The sequence below is a fragment of the Lathamus discolor genome, chromosome 4, assembly GCF_037157495.1.
Source record: "Lathamus discolor isolate bLatDis1 chromosome 4, bLatDis1.hap1, whole genome shotgun sequence".
Classification (NCBI taxonomy): Eukaryota; Metazoa; Chordata; class Aves; order Psittaciformes; family Psittacidae; genus Lathamus; species Lathamus discolor.
In genome coordinates this window covers 84,709,214-84,726,120 of record NC_088887.1, presented here as the reverse complement: position 1 = coordinate 84,726,120, position 16,907 = coordinate 84,709,214, and the positions used below count along the sequence as shown (strand labels likewise).

At 41.4% G+C, this 16,907-nt stretch overlaps 1 protein-coding gene across 9 annotated transcripts in view; it reads right to left on the bottom strand.

The window, feature by feature from the left end:
* KLF12 (KLF transcription factor 12) overlaps window positions 1-16,907 on the bottom strand; it is a 253,362-nt gene that overhangs the window by 132,875 nt on the left and 103,580 nt on the right. Inside the window, exon 2 of one of the 9 annotated variants that reach the window (XM_065678117.1) lies at window positions 12,904-12,959. The exons of the other annotated variants lie outside the window; for them this stretch is intronic. Coding sequence (XP_065534189.1) covers window positions 12,904-12,924 — 21 coding nt within the window. The 5' untranslated portion in view covers window positions 12,925-12,959. The remainder of the gene's footprint in view (window positions 1-12,903; window positions 12,960-16,907) is intronic. 9 annotated transcript variants of the gene reach the window in all.

The following is a 16,907-nucleotide window of genomic DNA, read 5'->3' as shown; positions in this document are numbered from 1 at the left end:
GGCTCTGTAGCTGCGAAAAACATGCCCAAAAATCTAAACTGACCCAAAGTAGATGGAGCAATAAGGCCAATGATGAAGAAAAGGAAGACGATGGAGATCAGCACTGAACAGCCTGCCCTCTACACTTCAAAAGCTGAAGAAGTTAAAGACAAACGACCGAATGACAGTGGAAAGTCAGGCATAAGGCTTAATTTAAGATGCATTACATATGAACAATCCAAGATGAACAGTAGGCACAATAAGAAGGTTAAAAGAAGTATTATTGTTTTTTAATTGAAAGACAAGAATGAAGATCTCTGCAGATCCTAAGTTCAGTACACTTCCAATTAAGGACAATGAGATAATGACAAGCAATCTAGTAACATTTAGCTGTACAGCAAACGATCTCCAGTAGTGTTACTGGTTTTGCAAACCATGTATTTGCAAAGAACCTATTTAAATAAATAACCAATAATACCACCACCACTTTCCACAGACAAAACATATAATCCTGTGATTTCTGAGATTTTTTTACATTTCAGAGTAGACAAAGAAACGTAAATCTTTTAAAATATACTTCCCATCCAATCAAACTCCAAATCAATGAAAAAGTGGAAGTAGAGCGTGCCATTTCCTAGGCAAGAGGGCTTCACACTCAGCAGCACAGTGCTGAGAAAAAACCTGCCACTTGACATACAACAGTTGCATGAGAAGACCCACACTAATTAAATCAAGAGATTTGCCACAAAAGGTCATGCTATTTAATATGCAATATTCCTGGGCCTTTAAAAAACACTTAACATATGGCACTTTTGTTTTTTAAGATGCATTTCAGACTTTTCTTATATTCATTGTATCTGCTCTCCACCTACAAAGACCTGTAGAACAAACCTGCAATATTGACTGACAAGGCAGTAACACATAATGCACGCGGGAACACTAACCCTAACTGTGCATATACAATGATGGCCTGTAAACTGGGTGCACGTGTAAATGTAGCTGTTCTGGTGGTAATGGGTTACACTACAGTAGTTCTCTGGGGAAACAAGACATTTCCTTAAAGAAGATGTCAGGCTATGAAGCAAAATGTGTAACACATTCCTTTAAATGCTGCAGGGAAGATGGACATGAGCACAGTGGTAAAGACGACCTATCTTTCAAGAATGTACTTGAAAAAAGGGGGTTTAAGGAACATTTTTCGTTTAAGCCAACCACATCCTAAAGCATGAAAACTCATTGTAAATCTGTAACTTATGTATAAAATTAATGCTAACACAAATGTCTCAAGAGACCTTTGGAACTACTGTGAACACTTCCCACAGACAGTATCAGCTCAACCATGTCCAAGCATGCTATCACACATGAGGAATACGTAGGGAAGGAGCAAAATGGAAAACACCATCACACAGCTGAAGAAATCCAACATGCACCACATAGCTCAGGTTCTCCTCCATGTGACTTGCCTCCTCTAGCTTCAGATAGATACTTGACACCTTACTCTGTGCTGGTCACCCATGAACCTATTCTACCTACTGTAGAAAAAAGGTTACAAGGATGATCTAAGAAATGAACACTCAAGGATATATAAAGCAGAGAATACGCTTTGGAAAATACTATGTACAGCTAATTTTTCCTCTTAAGGACACAAAGTTCATTTGAGTATCATTGAGTGCAGCACCTCTAAAAAAAAAAAAATAGCACCTAAATAAATACTTGTATTTTGCAAAAGGCAGAGTCTTCTTGTTCTTATCAGGGTGCGATGGAAGCAGTTGTTTTCTGTCTATGAATTCTTTACTAACTTGGAAGCTGGTTCGCCCAGATAAACTCTTCTCCATACATTCTTTCCTGACAACTGAACTCAGGTAAGATTCTCCAGCTAACATCTGACCAGATTGGGATGTTCTGGGCTTCCATGACATGAGTGCCTTCCTTTGCCCAGCAGAGCCCAGTCTTTACTTCTTCCCCCCCCTGGGCTTATGAGAATAATAAGAAGTTCTTTTACTTCCTCAAGGTCAGGCCTGAAGTGGTGGGTAGCAGTGAACTAAATGATTTACTTAGGAGAAGAAACCCTCTGAATTCCAAATTAGACTGAGCCTTTAACTAAAGCTGGACCATAATGAATACATTTATCTGTATCTCATATGAAGAGGGAGGTTTTTGAAAGCTTCACTTTAGGCACTTTCTGCCTAGAGCAAATTGATAAGTGAATTCTAAAAAATATGTATAGAAATACACCATTGTTTTACAGATAAACAAAATAATAGGAACAAGAAATGCATAATGGGAACAGTCTTATGCACATTGAAAATCAGGTTTTCAAACCCTGGATGTTGCAAATGCTTCAAAACCTTTATGCTGTGTGAAACAGTAACAATGTACAATCAGTAACAGTATTATTCTTATTTATCACCGATTTTTAAAAGCTGATCTGATCAAGTACCTCCTGCTACTAGCCAATGAACTTTATTTTTAAGCCACTGCACAGGCAACAGGCTCTACCAAAGTTAAAACATCAAAATTTCACATTGGTGCACCACTTCCACGTTAAGAAGCTCTTCATACAAAGTAAGGCGTTTATTCATTTCAAGTTCCTTTCTCAGGATAAATATTAGGATTACATTAACACTGTATTATTATTCATTAATAATGCTCCACAAAAGAAATCCTATGACTGTACACCAAACAGAATTATTCCACGGTTTGTATCTTGAGCTTGACCCGCGCAGTCTCTTGTTGTTCCTGCGTAACTGCCGGTTTGTTACACTTGGAAAAGAGGGAATATATAGTCTGGAGTTTGTTTTTCTGTCAGGTCTATAGGGAAAGGGATCAGTCCTCATGTTTCTTTAGTGTAAACTTGCAAGTCATCTGCTCAGGTGCTTTTCTGTCAGGTTTTAGAGAGCAAACAGAAGCCAGGAGAAGAAACCGTTCCCACTTACAGAATCTCACTAACTCACAGCTGAACACATGCCATCTATGGAATACACTGAAGAAGGAAACATAATGTAGATCAAGCTTCCCTCCTTGTAATTACTATCTTTGAAACCACGGAAAACAAAAGACCTCGCTGCTGAGGATGCCTTGGCTCCTGGAAATGTCTAGGGGCAATCTTCAGGGCGTCAAAATAAATAATGATACCCTCACACCATTGTTTTTGCTCAGTCATGCCAGGGCAATCTTACTGTTTCATGTGAGATAATGATGCAATAAATCTTAACAGACCTGTGCCACTGCACCTTGGTTTTTTTTCTCCTTTTTTTTTATGACATGCTCCCAAGATTTCTAGCATGCAGATACAGAAAAGACCTTGATCCTCTTAGTCCTTTTGTGGCTCAAAAGGTTGATGTACTCCATTACCAGAAACAGAGCAAGATACACATTAGCACTATGAGCCTTAGATGTAGCTCTCCACAGTCTCGGAAAATTGCCATTCTTTTGCATGTGAGATCCCCCATGCTCAGAAAAACAGCTTTAAAAACAAAAACCAAAAACCCAACAAAAACTCAGCAGCAGGTTCCATCAGAGAACCAGGGTTGCAGGGAAATCTCTGTATCATCCTAAGCAGGACAAGCTGTGCTGTCATGCAGCTCTGTTATTTCATGTAATGTCACTTAACCATCCTTTGCTGGAGTCAAGATGCCTGCCTTGTTCACTCATTTAGCACCTACAAACTGCATGGTGAAGCATAACCCACAAGTTTCATCCATGTGGTGTGACTAAAAGCATGACCCATGAGTTAGGGTAACACGTATCCAAGTGTTTACCATCATTCTTCCCCTTCCCTGCATGCCCCTTTCTGCTTCAAGTCTGCTATAGCACTTCCCTGATTCCTCAGAAAGCCAAAATTATTGTCCATTTTTAGCCCCCGGCTACTTTTATGCCAAATTAGCAAGCTGAACTTGCTCACTAAGTGATCCCATGGGTATCAGCATCATTGCAGGGACAGTGGTTGAGGAGATGGGGAAGAAAGAGGGTGGGAAGAGCAAAGGAATGGAACATTCTCTTCCATGCCTGACCCCACCTCTACTACAACTGCTTTAAGGACAGCGGAGGTAAAGCAATGCAACTGCCCTGCACTGCTAACTCCTTCTGCAATGTATGAGCAAGACAAAACTTCAGCATTTCAGATAAAGCTTCACTGACTTCTTTTTTTCTCCTTTTTTAAAGTCAGAGGTCTTATAAAGCTACAGGCCAAACACAAGCAGCACATGTCCAACTTCCAGGACACCTGGCTAATCAGGATTTAAAAATAAGCATCCGTAAGAAATGCTAGTGTTAGAAGTTTGTCTCTTCAACATTTTCACATAGAGCTAGAAGAGACAAGGCAGACAAAAAAGTGACAAAAAAGTAAGTATCACAGAATCACAGAATGGTTTTGGTTGGAAGGGACCTTACAGACCATCTAGTTCCAGCCCCCCTGCCAAGGGCAGAGGCACCTCCCATTAGACCAGATTGCTCAAAGCCCCATTAAACCTGAACACTTCCAGGGATGGGACTGCCACAGGGGTAACCTGTGCCAGTGTCTCACCACCATCATAGTAAAGAATTTTTTCCTAATGTCTAACTAAATCTGTCCTCTTTCAGTTTAAAGCCATTCCCTCTTGTGCTGTTATGACATATGCTATCAGTGCTTTAAAGGAAAGACTCAAAACAGTTAGTAGGAAGACAGACTCATGAAACCCTCGTATGGATTGCGCAGCTGCTCGAGGAATGATCCATGTAGGGCTTGGGTCGGACTGCGGCTCCGGGCCCACCACTGGCGCTCATCACTGCCCCACAGGTGAGCACTTCCCAGGTCAGCAGATGGGCAGAGCAGGGTCTGGCACAGAATGGCAGGAAGCTCTCAGACAGATTGCCAGCACAGGATTCCACAGGGGGCTGGCCAAGGTTGATTATCAAAAACATAACTCTTTGGTTTTTTCACAGGGAACGTCATAAAATTCCCACTCGGAAGTTATTCCTGCTACAGAAATTACTTGGTTGGCATGGCAACATATTCCTACCCTGAATTTCTACCCCTGTGCTCTCCTTTCAGCTCCAGAGGACTGCTGCCTCTTCTCCCTTTCATGACATTACTGTCCACAGCCTATCCTTCACACAGGCTTGTAATTTAACTGCATTTGGCATTCATAGGCGTGCACCGTCATCTTGTTCTCTGGCAAGCACATTCTGCAGTGGAGCTGGGGACTAAGCTGCAGCTCAGGAACGCATGCTCAATGCAAAGAACAGCTGCTCCGAAACCTAAAGGAGGAGTGGTCAGGGCTCAGTTACTGACCTATGTCATGCATCTTCTAGAGAAAAGAAATTACTGTTTGGGAGAAAAATGATCTTTCCCTTCGGGTTGTGGTCAATGGCTCAATGTCCGGCTGAAGACCAGTAACGAGTGGTGTCCCTCAGGGATAGGTGTTGGGACCAGTCTTGTTTAACACCTTCATCGCTGACATGGACAGTGGGATTGAGTGCGCCCTCAGCAAATTTGCCGATCACACCAACCTGAGTGGTTTGATTGAAGACCTCACAGCAGCCTCCCAGTATCTGAAGGGGGCCTACAAGGATGCTGGAGAGGGACTCTTCGTCAGGAATGGTAGTGATAGGACAAGGGGGAATGGGTTAAAAGTTGAACAGGGGAGGTTTAGATTGGATATAAGGAGGAAGTTCTTTACTGTGAGGGTGGTGAGGCACTGGTATAGGTTGCCCATGGAAGTTGTGAATGCCCCATCCCTGGCAGTGTTCAAGGCCAGGTTGGATGGGGCTTTGAGCAGCCTGGTCTAGTGTGAGGTGTCCCTGCCCATGGCAGAGGGGTTGGAACTAGATGATCTTGAGGTCCTTTCCAACCCTAACTGTTCTATGATTCTATGATTCTATTTAGTGATACTACACCAAAAAAAAAAAATGTAATCAGAAAGCTATTTTAGTATAGCATGCACTCCAACACCACTTGCTGGTGTAATTTGCACTCACCATTAACTACTGGATAAGAAAAAAAATTATCTTTTTTGAGATTATACAGTTCTAGAAATTGTTTGAATGGAATCAAGAAATATACTAAAAAAAAATCATGGTACACAATCAACAATAAACCTTATCTCATACAGACTTCACAACATCCTTCCATTTGATTTGAACAAAATTGGTCCATAAAGAGTATTTAAAATTCCCTTCTTTACAAAAACATACTTTCTTGTAGAATGTATTAGAAATGTATTAGTTTAATAGTAATTATAACAAAAATAAGAATAAAGCATCACTCCTGACATGTGATACGTTACCATGCCTTAAAGAGCAAAGAAATTTTACCCAGTTGATTTCTTCCAATTATTTGAAAGACTTTTAAACACCTCAATGGTTCTAGAGATTATGATCAGCAGTTTCTACAGATTTAAGGCTCCTGCATAGTACCCTGGCCCCAAGTTGGTGCCACGAGTAACAGAACTCCTCCTGTTCTTAAAAACTAAGCAGGTATTTACATTTTCTGCAGGATGCTCAATATTCAGCACCTTTAAAGAACAAGCCCACAGCATCTTTTCCACTGTGGACCAGATAATTCACACTCTGCACAAGTGACTTGGATTTACTTTCTTTTGAGCACCATTCGTTTCTTTTTCACTTGCAGTATGCAGTCAAGAACTTGCAAGTATCAATTTATGGGAAGCTGCAAGTGTTTCGCCATAATCCCTTTAAATCTATAAAATTTCTAGACAAACCATATTTTACTGTTCAGCCTTTGATAAATATTTGATCCTTTTCTGACAACAGTGAGGTCCCTATCCAGGCAGTGAAAGTGGGATAAAACTCAACGAGTACCCTTGAATAGGCTAGAAGCATTTTAAACCAGGAATAAGTCAATGTTTGCGTATCCAATTCTAACAACATGTGCATTCATTTTATGCTAACAGCTGTCTTAAATTGACAGTTTATCCCACCCATACTTGGAATGGTTATTCAGGAAACAAACAAAAAAAAATCAATGCATTTCATCTTTCAGATATTAATGAAATCCATTAATGAAAACTAAGATATACAGCAAGAAAGGAAACAAACTCAAGCTTCAGTGAGCCACTAAGAACTATGAATAGTATCCCAAGAGTAGAGGTAAGTAATACTGACCTAGTCACTCTAAGTTTTTTTAGTTTAGTTTTTTAGCGTAAAAATTACTACTATTCAGAAACCAACCAGAACGGTTTTGGCTTCTATTCTATCTGCTATTTTCAAAGTTTTCTACCAGGCAAAACAGTAATGTTTTCTGTGCAACGCTTGCACAGCATGTTTTAACTTGCAGACCACACAGAACTGTGGATGCTGCAGATCAGTTTATGTCTAAACTCTAACCTGGCTCTGAGAAATAACCTGAATTTGGAGAGAAAAACTCTTTAAAATGTTTTAGCTTTTCTGCCTCTTTTTCTGGTTTCGAGTGAACTGACACAACCTCAGTAGAGTTAACAGTGGACAGGAGTTTCCCAAAGCAATGTTCAGCCATGAAAAACACAACCCAGACCACTACTATTTCCACAGGTTGTTGGGGGTTTTTTTGTTGAAAGCCATTAATGACGTGTGTACTTGGTCTGCTTTTTACTTAACAATACGACAGCATTGGTATTCAAGCCCTAAGTACCCTATTAAACATAAGGTTTATGGTCCTGTGAAGTTATTATACAGCATTGTTTCACAATACCCAGTAGCCAAAGGAACAAAAAGTCTTTTTTCATGCCTTACCATAGCTTCTGCCCTTCCCAGAAACCTCACCATGTGGACTCCCTAAAAACCCACAACTGTTCTGCTATGACTAATGGGAAAATAAATCAAGAGCCTATCACAGGAAATACTCTTTCTGTCACTACCATCTGTATCATTAAATCTTAAGTTCTTACTGCACTCTCAGGATGGCAGTAGGCAGGTGCAAGACAGTTTAAGGTTTTACAGGTCAAAACCAATACCACAACCTCTGGTAATCAGGAAAATCTCCATGGAGCTCAAACAGCAGTGTCAGCTTGCAGTACAGCTCATGCAATGCCCAGTCACACTGACGGATGCTGGAGAGCGTATCAGTGTAGCATTACTGCATGCTTGCTTTTCGCCTGAGCTTTCTGTAGGCAGGTCCTATGAGCTGCCACCGCATGCGTAATAAGAACCTTTCATTTGATCCACTGTGGTCACTTGTCCCGTAAGTTCCACATGGACAAAATCAAAATGACCACCAGTTGTGTGGAAGGAAGAACAGGTCAGAGCTGTGGTAATCAGTGGTAGCTTTGGTGTAATGACCTGTAAGTAATAGTTTGAGATGCTAAGGAGACTGAAGAAAGACAGAGAGTAACAGAGACCTAGTCCAGATCAAGCTAAACCCTTGACTACATGAGAGCAGAAGTCTTCAGGGAACTAAGTGGGATACCATGGAGGCAGTTCTAAAAGGACCAAAGACCACAAAGAAATTGGAAGATCTTTAAGAACAACAAAGTGTGAGACTAGTGTGTTCCCTACTCAGAAAAGCAAGAAGTATCAGGAGACATGGAACACATGATGGAGCTCCAGTGCACAAAGGCAGTATTAGCAAGAGGAACAAGCAGAGGTGAGCTACAAAGTACGAGCACAGAAATACCACACAGGCACGCAGGGGTGGTGTCAGAAAGCCAAAGCTCACCTGGATTCAGACTTGGAGAGAATATCAAAGGCAACAACTACATCGACAGTAAAAGGCTGGATGAGGAAAATGTGGGTCAGTGGCTGAATGAGGTGGATGAGCTACTGACAGGGAACACTGGTAAACCAAGGTATTCCACTGCCTTGTCTTTCTCAGCCTTCACTGGCACTGCCTTAAAATGCTTAGAGACAGGGTTCAAGGCAAAGAACCAGCAGTCATGAATGAGGATCAAATTTAAGGGACTACCCAATTAGACTCAACCCAAACAAGCTCATGGAACCAACTGCCAGCATGCATGGTCACTGGGACAACTGGCTGATGTCCTTGCAGCACCCTTCTCTATCATACCTGAAAGGTATTGGAGACCATGGGAGATCCCTGATGACTTACAAGAAAGCAAACGGCGTACTCGTCTTCAGAGCAGTCCAGAAGGGTGATATGGGACACTTCGGACCAGCTGGCCTCCCTTTGCCTCATGGAAAAATCACAGAGTCCTCTGGGAACAGACTTCTGAGTATGGAATACCTCTTTGGCTAGTTTGGGTCAGGTGTCCTGTCTCTGCTTCCTGCTGGTTTCCCGTGCCCCTCCTCACTTGAAGAGCACAAAACTGAAAAAGTCCTTGATCAGAGTAAGCATTACTGAGGAACAACTAAAAACATCGGTGTTATCGGCATTGTTCCCAGACTAAGAAGAAACACAGCACTGCACCAGCTACTAAGAAGAAAAAATAACTGTTACAGCTGAACCCAGGACAACCATGAAAGAGAAGGTGAACTGGGAACAGCCAGCATGGATTCACCCAGGGTGAAGCATTTGGTATAACTAATGGCACCAAACCCTACCTTTCCTTCCTCAGTCAACAGCTGTCCCTCCTCACCAATAACTTCCTGTTCCACAGTGCAAAACAGAAGCCACAGCTGATCGCTGATCAGTTTACACCTTCCTGTTCACAAACAGTATTAAAAGAGCAAAACCATCAGGGAAATCCAGGGACAAGAAAACATTCAGAGCCACCAGGCAGCAAGCACTTGAGAACTACCGATCCAGCCTATGACCAGGCTGTATCCAAACAACCCAACTGTCAAAAAGCTATCAAAGAAAGTGGCAAATGTTGTGGAAGAGCACCTACAGTATTAAAACCATAACCAAATATATCTGTAACCCAGACAAGAGAATATGATGCTGCCGTCTTCCTAGGACAAACTGACATGACTGCTAAAGGAATTTCCAGTAACTCACCTAGTGTAATGACATAAGCTCCGCACACAGCATTACAAATGAAGATCAAAGCCAAAGTCAGTGCCTTGGCATCAATACTGATCTCTAATGTAAGCCATGAAAGTAGGAAACAGGCCTCAAATGTCGCCTAAGCACCCTAAGGAGGGAAGATGCAGGTGACACCCTCGTGGCTGGTGTTCCCCCAGGGAACAAGGGGAGTGGAGGCACTTGGAGGACACAGGGCTGGGAGACTGATCTGACACCAGCCTTTCTGGGAACAAGCCTTGCTTGGGAAGCATGCTGTCCTCCCTCCGTTGTATCCCCACTGCCTCTTCTCCCACACCAGCCCCTTGGTCCTGGCCCACCCCAGTGAGCTCCACTGCAGGGGTGGCCCCTATGGAACTGCTACAGGGCTCACCATCCTCGTATCCATCCTTGTGTAGTGGCAAGCACTGCCAGTGACCTGTGCAGGCAGCGGAGGAGGAACACTGCCTCTTATTGATGTTGGCTTTTTTGCGTGTGGTTCCTATGATTTTCTGGTGTTTTTAAGTGATGCAGCCAAGCAGTAACAACATTTGTAAAAGGATGTCTGTGAAAGCAGATGCCCCAAAAATAACAGTTTATTAAATACTCATCCACCCAGTGTGAAACAAGAGGGGAGGAGGGAGAGGGATGAAGAAAGGGAATTAAAAAAAAAGAAATTAAAAGGAAAAAAATATAAAACAAGAAAACAGGATCCTTAAAATAATTTATGTAAGGGCTCATCTCCACAGGGAGAAATAAGGAAAAAAGCCAATAATGATAAAAAATATACAGCTCTTTCAGTACTTCCCAGCAGGACACAGAACAAGAGTAAAATATACATTTAAAAGACTACTCATAAGGCAACCTCAAATAGAAAGTAAAGCTAAGAGAGCATCAACAAATGAGTGAAAACTACGAGTAATCCCTTCTCATAACAAACAAAAAAGATTGAAATAATTTTAGTACTATTGCAAAATCATGGCATTTGTCTCATGCTTGTGAAGTGTTCTATGATACTGTAAACTGTTGAGCTATATTGGCTTATGCTTAGTTTTCTTAAGCTAGCTAGTACATAACAAAAATAAAATCACACACACACAATACTTCTCACTTCAAGTATCTCAGTGTCCTTAAAGAAATAAAGTATAGCAATTCTCCATGTGAGAACCAGGAATACAGAAAGATTTCACTTCACCCTGAGCCAATACAAAGGAAAAGGACAATAGTTCAATCACTTCTACTTCTTCTCCATTCTGAACATATTAACATGCCCTGTTGAACAAAATAGTCTGTCATAATGAAGTGACTGCTCTAACAAGCATTAAAAAGAAAAATAAATATCAATTAAACTCCCTGGCAAGTAGAACGAGATGAAACATAATGATTAACTTTTCTCCTACCAAAATACTCTAAAGATTTCGTGATGCACAATTATTTTACTGAGACATTTCAACTGAAAGCATTTTAAATAATGAACTCTGACCATGAAGAAGTTACTGTGCATCAGCAGGTCTGCACTACCTATCTATCTGCATAATCACATGTGGGGGTAAATGTGAGGTAATCCAGGGTAGCTTTCTTATTAATAAAAGTGGGATTACCTAGCTCACCTTTATCACTTTCTCCATAGGAACAGAGGGACTACTTGGAACCTACTGACTTTCACTGCATTTGCAACCTGAATTAAACTTCTGATGCCACATCAGACAAGTCACAAGATCAGAACAGAAAGGCCAGTAATTGTTATGCACGAAGCCTAAAACACACATTAATATATCTTAGAACCGCACTGCATTGTAGCACAAAACAACAAAGATGTGTGCTGAGTTTCATGGCAGATGTGCAACAGGGTATTAGACTACAGTGCTGTATACCAGTTGATACACGGCATGCTCTGTGCTCCCATGATTATAGCATTAATACCTTTCTGGCAGGATACAGTGAGCAAAAATCCATACCTCACTGGTTCCTCAATTATGATTGCAAACTACATCAAAATTAAGTTAAGCTATGGATATTGGATTCCCGAAAGAAACAGAATATGGAGCACACAGAACAGTCATTGAAACTAGAATCATCAGGGAGAATAATAAATGTGCATATATTTGGACGTTTGAAAATTTTTCTTACATCATTTTTTACATTTTTAACTATTTTTTAATAGCAATGAAAGAAATGTTGACCTTTCACATCTGTATAAAACAAGCAATTTTAAACTGAAAAGGTGGATTTAGAAATTCACAGTAATCGACAGATATACAGCCTGTACGCACCATGCTTGTTTGTCTTTATGGCTAGAGTTTCTCAGCTGAATAAATCTTCCATGAGATTCCCATCATAAGCTCTGGTAGCAGAGCAAGCTGAGAGGTCATACATCATCAAAAAAGCAGACTGGCTTCAAGGTGAGCTCACAAAATAATTGACTGGGGGATAGAAGGCAACCAAACTATAATCTCATGATGTACTTCAGCACTATGATCAAATCAAAGGGTTGACTTTCCTTCTCCCAGAGCCAACATTATTTTTGCAGTCCATATAAGAACATAAAACTTAGCAGTTCACGTATTTAACATATTGCGTAACTGAATTTTCTACAGCACTGTAACAATATTATTTGTGCTAATTTCTGTGTAGCATCACATTCTCTTTGAAACTTTTCTCAGTCTTGCAGATAAAATATTATCCTTCGCCTCTACCAAATACAACCTCATTAAATTTAACCTTCTAGTAAATGAAATCATCTTGCTGCCCTTCTATCATTATAGTTATGGGAAACCTCCTTCTGGCATGGCACTGTTAACTAAACACGAGCTGTTTGGAGCAGAGATCTTGCTCTGCTTCACTCCTTTGAGACTTGCTACTGCATTCCTAATAGGTACAATCATTATTATCAGAAGATACCCATTAAAACAGCGTCTAAACACAACTTCCAACTAATTAAACCAAGATACGCAGGGACGGCCATTTATTTGCATAGTGCCTCATGAAATGAAATCTGCACCCACAAATGAAAATCTCCATGTTCCTACCATACAAACAACAAACCATACCTGACAGAATAAGAAGTACATTCCCAGCAGTGCTCTGTAGCAGCCAACTTAACTGCCTAGGAAAAGAAAGGAATGTCAGACAGTGGTCAGTAAATTAAGTCTCAGAGGATCTGGGATCCTTCTCTCAGTGAGAATTTCAGACAGCATCATACATCTTACAACCCATCTTACAACCTGCTTTTTCTATCTGTAAACTCAAGTTAACTTGGCAAAAAGTCTGGCAAGTGAGTGTGCTGACTGAGCTCAGTAAGCTATCGTTTCCTATCAGTCTTAAATCTATTACCTTTATATTGCACTTTCGTGTCTGATTGCTGGGGAAAAAAATCCCAAGTAAATAAACCATACCTACACCATGGTGCAAAAACCCCTTAGCTCTCTATTCTGTACAAGGGCTGACTTCAAAAGGAGTAAGGAACACGAGTAACACTGTAAATACTCATTAACCAGCAAGGCAGCAGTGCAGAGACATGCCCACAGTAGGTAGTTTGGGTCCCAGAAGCAGTCTCAGGATGTAGTTTCAGATACAGTTAAACAGCTCTAACTACAAGCCTTTGTCAAAACCAGCACCCAAGATCTTCTTCCCACCTTTTTCTCCCCATATGATAGAGGATACCCATAATTTCCTAACCCTGTAACTGCAGGATGTATACAGCCATTCCCTTTTGGGTTGGGTTTTCTTGGATCAGTGATTACAGAATCACAGAATCATAGAACAGTTAGGGTTGGAAAGGACCTTCAGATCATCTAGTTCCAACCCCTCTGCCATTGGCAGGGACACCTCACACTAGACCAGGCTGCTCAAAGCCTCATCCAACCTGGCCTTGAACACTGCCAGGGATGGGGCATTCACAACTTCCATGGGCAACCTATACCAGTGCCTCACCACCCTCACAGTAAAGAACTTCCTCCTTGTATCCAATCTAAACCTCCCCTGTTCAACTTTTAACCCATTCCCCCTTGTCCTATCACTACCATCCCTGACGAAGAGTCCCTCTCCAGCATCCTTGTAGGCCCCCTTCAGATACTGGAAGGCTGCTGTGAGGTCTCCACACAGCCTTCTCTTCTCCAGGCTGAACAGCCCCAACTTTCTCAGCCTGTCTTCATACGGGAGGTGCTCCAGCCCCATGATCATCCTCATGGCCCTTCTCTGGACTTGCTCCAACAGCTCCATGTCCTTCTTATGTTGAAGACACCAGAACTGCACACAGTACTCCAAGTAGGCTCCCTGATGTCATTCAGTCACTGGCAACGGGTACAGCAGGAATGCCAGGCTGAGTTGTTGGAGTTGGAGCAAAGTTGTTGGAGTTGGCGCAAAGTTGTTGGAGTTGGCGTTGGCTACCTTTTATTCTTCATGAGAACTACCACTTAACATGACACAGCACCCAGAATTATTTATTAGCTTGTGGTGCTTCACTTGGCTCAATTAATCCAACCGATGTAGCTGAGGAGCAGCCCTTGGGATGTGTCTTGCACCCTTCTGGGTTGCAAACATACCCTCCAGCAGTACTTGGGGAATATAGCTGTATCCCCTTAGGTGCATCCTACATGGCTTTGCATCAGGCCCTGTAGGTTATGGAATCATAGAATCATAGAATAGTTTGCATTGGAAGGGACCTTTAAAGGTCATCTAGTCCAACTCCCCTGCAATAAGCAGAGACATCTTCAACTGTATCAAGTTGCCCAGAACCACATCCAGCCTGGCCTTGAGTGTCTCCAGGGATGGTGCATCCATCACCTTTCTATATCCTTACTGGGTTTTGGGTTCAGATCTTGATCTCCTTCTGAAGAATGTCATATATTTATGGCACCGTAAAGCAACTAATGAATTGTATTGACTGTGTTTCTAACACCCCAGTAACACTCTTCAGGTATCGCTTGCAAGATGAAGAAGACCAACAGAAACAAGGGCCAGCTTTTGCACAGAAGAAACTGACATATGAGCAGTCCATGTGCCATTTGTTTCCTCAAATCAGTGATGCTAAACATTAAGCACTTTGGAAAAAAGAACAGCTCTTTGAAAGATTCATAAATTACAACAGCAAGTACTAGAAGTCCCTTTTCTTCTAATAATACAGTGTACATAAGCTGAATGAATCAACATAAAACAGTTCCCTATATAGTCAAGAAGCAAGCTATGATGCTGAGAATATCCTCCACTGAATAGGTGCCTTTGGAAATCTACAAAAATAGAACAGATTTCCGCCACTGTTACCCAGGCTGAGGTAGAACATGTTTATGTATATAATAACATAAGCATGGATGGCATTCTTCAGACATGAGGCAACAAGACAATCCGGCTGGAGACAAAAGACACAGAGAACAATATTGGCTTGTTAAAGGGTTTTGTCATTTTAGTCATTCCTTTCATAATTCAGTCCTGATAAGGCATGGGAATGGAGACAGATTAACCAGAATTAGGAGGTGAATTCAGAGTAAAATATATAATCTTCAAATAGTGACTTGAAACAATGCAGGCAGAGGAATGGATGAGATTGCAGATCTTGAAACAAAAAGGCTGATGAAAATTAGAGGTTCATTATTTTCTGTAGTTAAAGATTAATCGTGTGATAGAAGTCGCAAATTCGTATCTCCTTTTAACAAAAGCTTATGGCCCGACTGCAAATTCTTGAGAAAGTGTAACTTTGTATGTGTCAGTCAGACACATGTATCAGTTTTTAGAACTGGACCACATCCTGCAATGACCAATAAGACTTTCACAAACTTCACAGTAAAGCCAGTCTGTTCTATCCAACCTAACTTCTTCATAGTAGCACCAGCTAACAAATTCACTGCCCAATCTGTATTACCACTTAGTTTAAAAAAGCCTCAATACATTTTTACAGTGAGGAGTATTACTCTCAAAATTGGTTTTGGCACAGCCAAGGAATGAATATTTTTTTCCTCCTGAAGTACACCACATTGCATGCATTCACCTACATGAGGAGGGACCACCTTTTTCACATCCTCTGAAGCTGCTCACTGGCATACAAAGATTTTACTGCAGACCAAAAGATCTAAAGCTGTAGGTCACTGGAGGATATTAAATGATAAGCAAATTCACATTTCTAAAGTAATTCTACCAATTTATTAGCAATGCTAGCTCCTGTTTCACAGTAGGGGAGATAATAACGAAGCCTTGTTAAAGGGCAATGCAGTATCTTTTATGTAATGTCTTTCTTTCATTTGTGATAAAGTCATTAAAGCAGCACTGTGTCTTCTTGAAGCCTCAAACAATAGTCTGCATTAAATCTCCTGTGCGAAATTAAGGACAGTAGTTCACTGGGAAAATAAGCATCTGTTCTTGCTAATGCTGATGGCCTTCTAAAAATCATGAAACTATTCTAAATTGGCAATGATAAAACAAAGCAGAACTCTTTTAACTTCTTCCAAAGCAAAGTGAAAATCCATTTCTCTTGTAAATACTTCTTTGTTCCAAATCTGCCTAGTAACTTCTGCCTAGTAACCTCTACTTCATATGGCATGTCTCCCTTATGGGCTCACCTAAATCCCATTCTCCCATTATCACCTAGCCTGAGCTCAGTGTCTTTTGAAGTCAGGTTCGTGAGGGTTTGTCTACACTGCATCAATGGAGGCTGTAGCTCCTGAGCCCTGCCCACCTCTCCTCTAGTCGCAGGCTCAAAGGAACTGGTGCATGAGACACAGCTGAAACGCAGCTATCAACACCAGTTTCCTTTGGCCTCAGCTAAAGACTGAACTGGCTTGCAGCAGGAGTAGCTGACACAACGAACATGGAAACTGTGCTCTCTGGTCTGATTGCTCAGCCCTCACCACCCAGGGTGGCGAGGGCCACTGGTGCTCCAGGCTATGTTGGTTTCACTCCTTCGCAACTGACACAGCCTTCAGGATCCCATAACCACAGATGAAACTTTCTTTTCATAACCCTTAAACCATGTCCCTAGCAGCAAACCTAGAGCCAATAGCAGATACGAAGCACGAACAGCAAAAAAACCCAGCTGTCTTCCTACAGGTTTTGGACAAGTTTG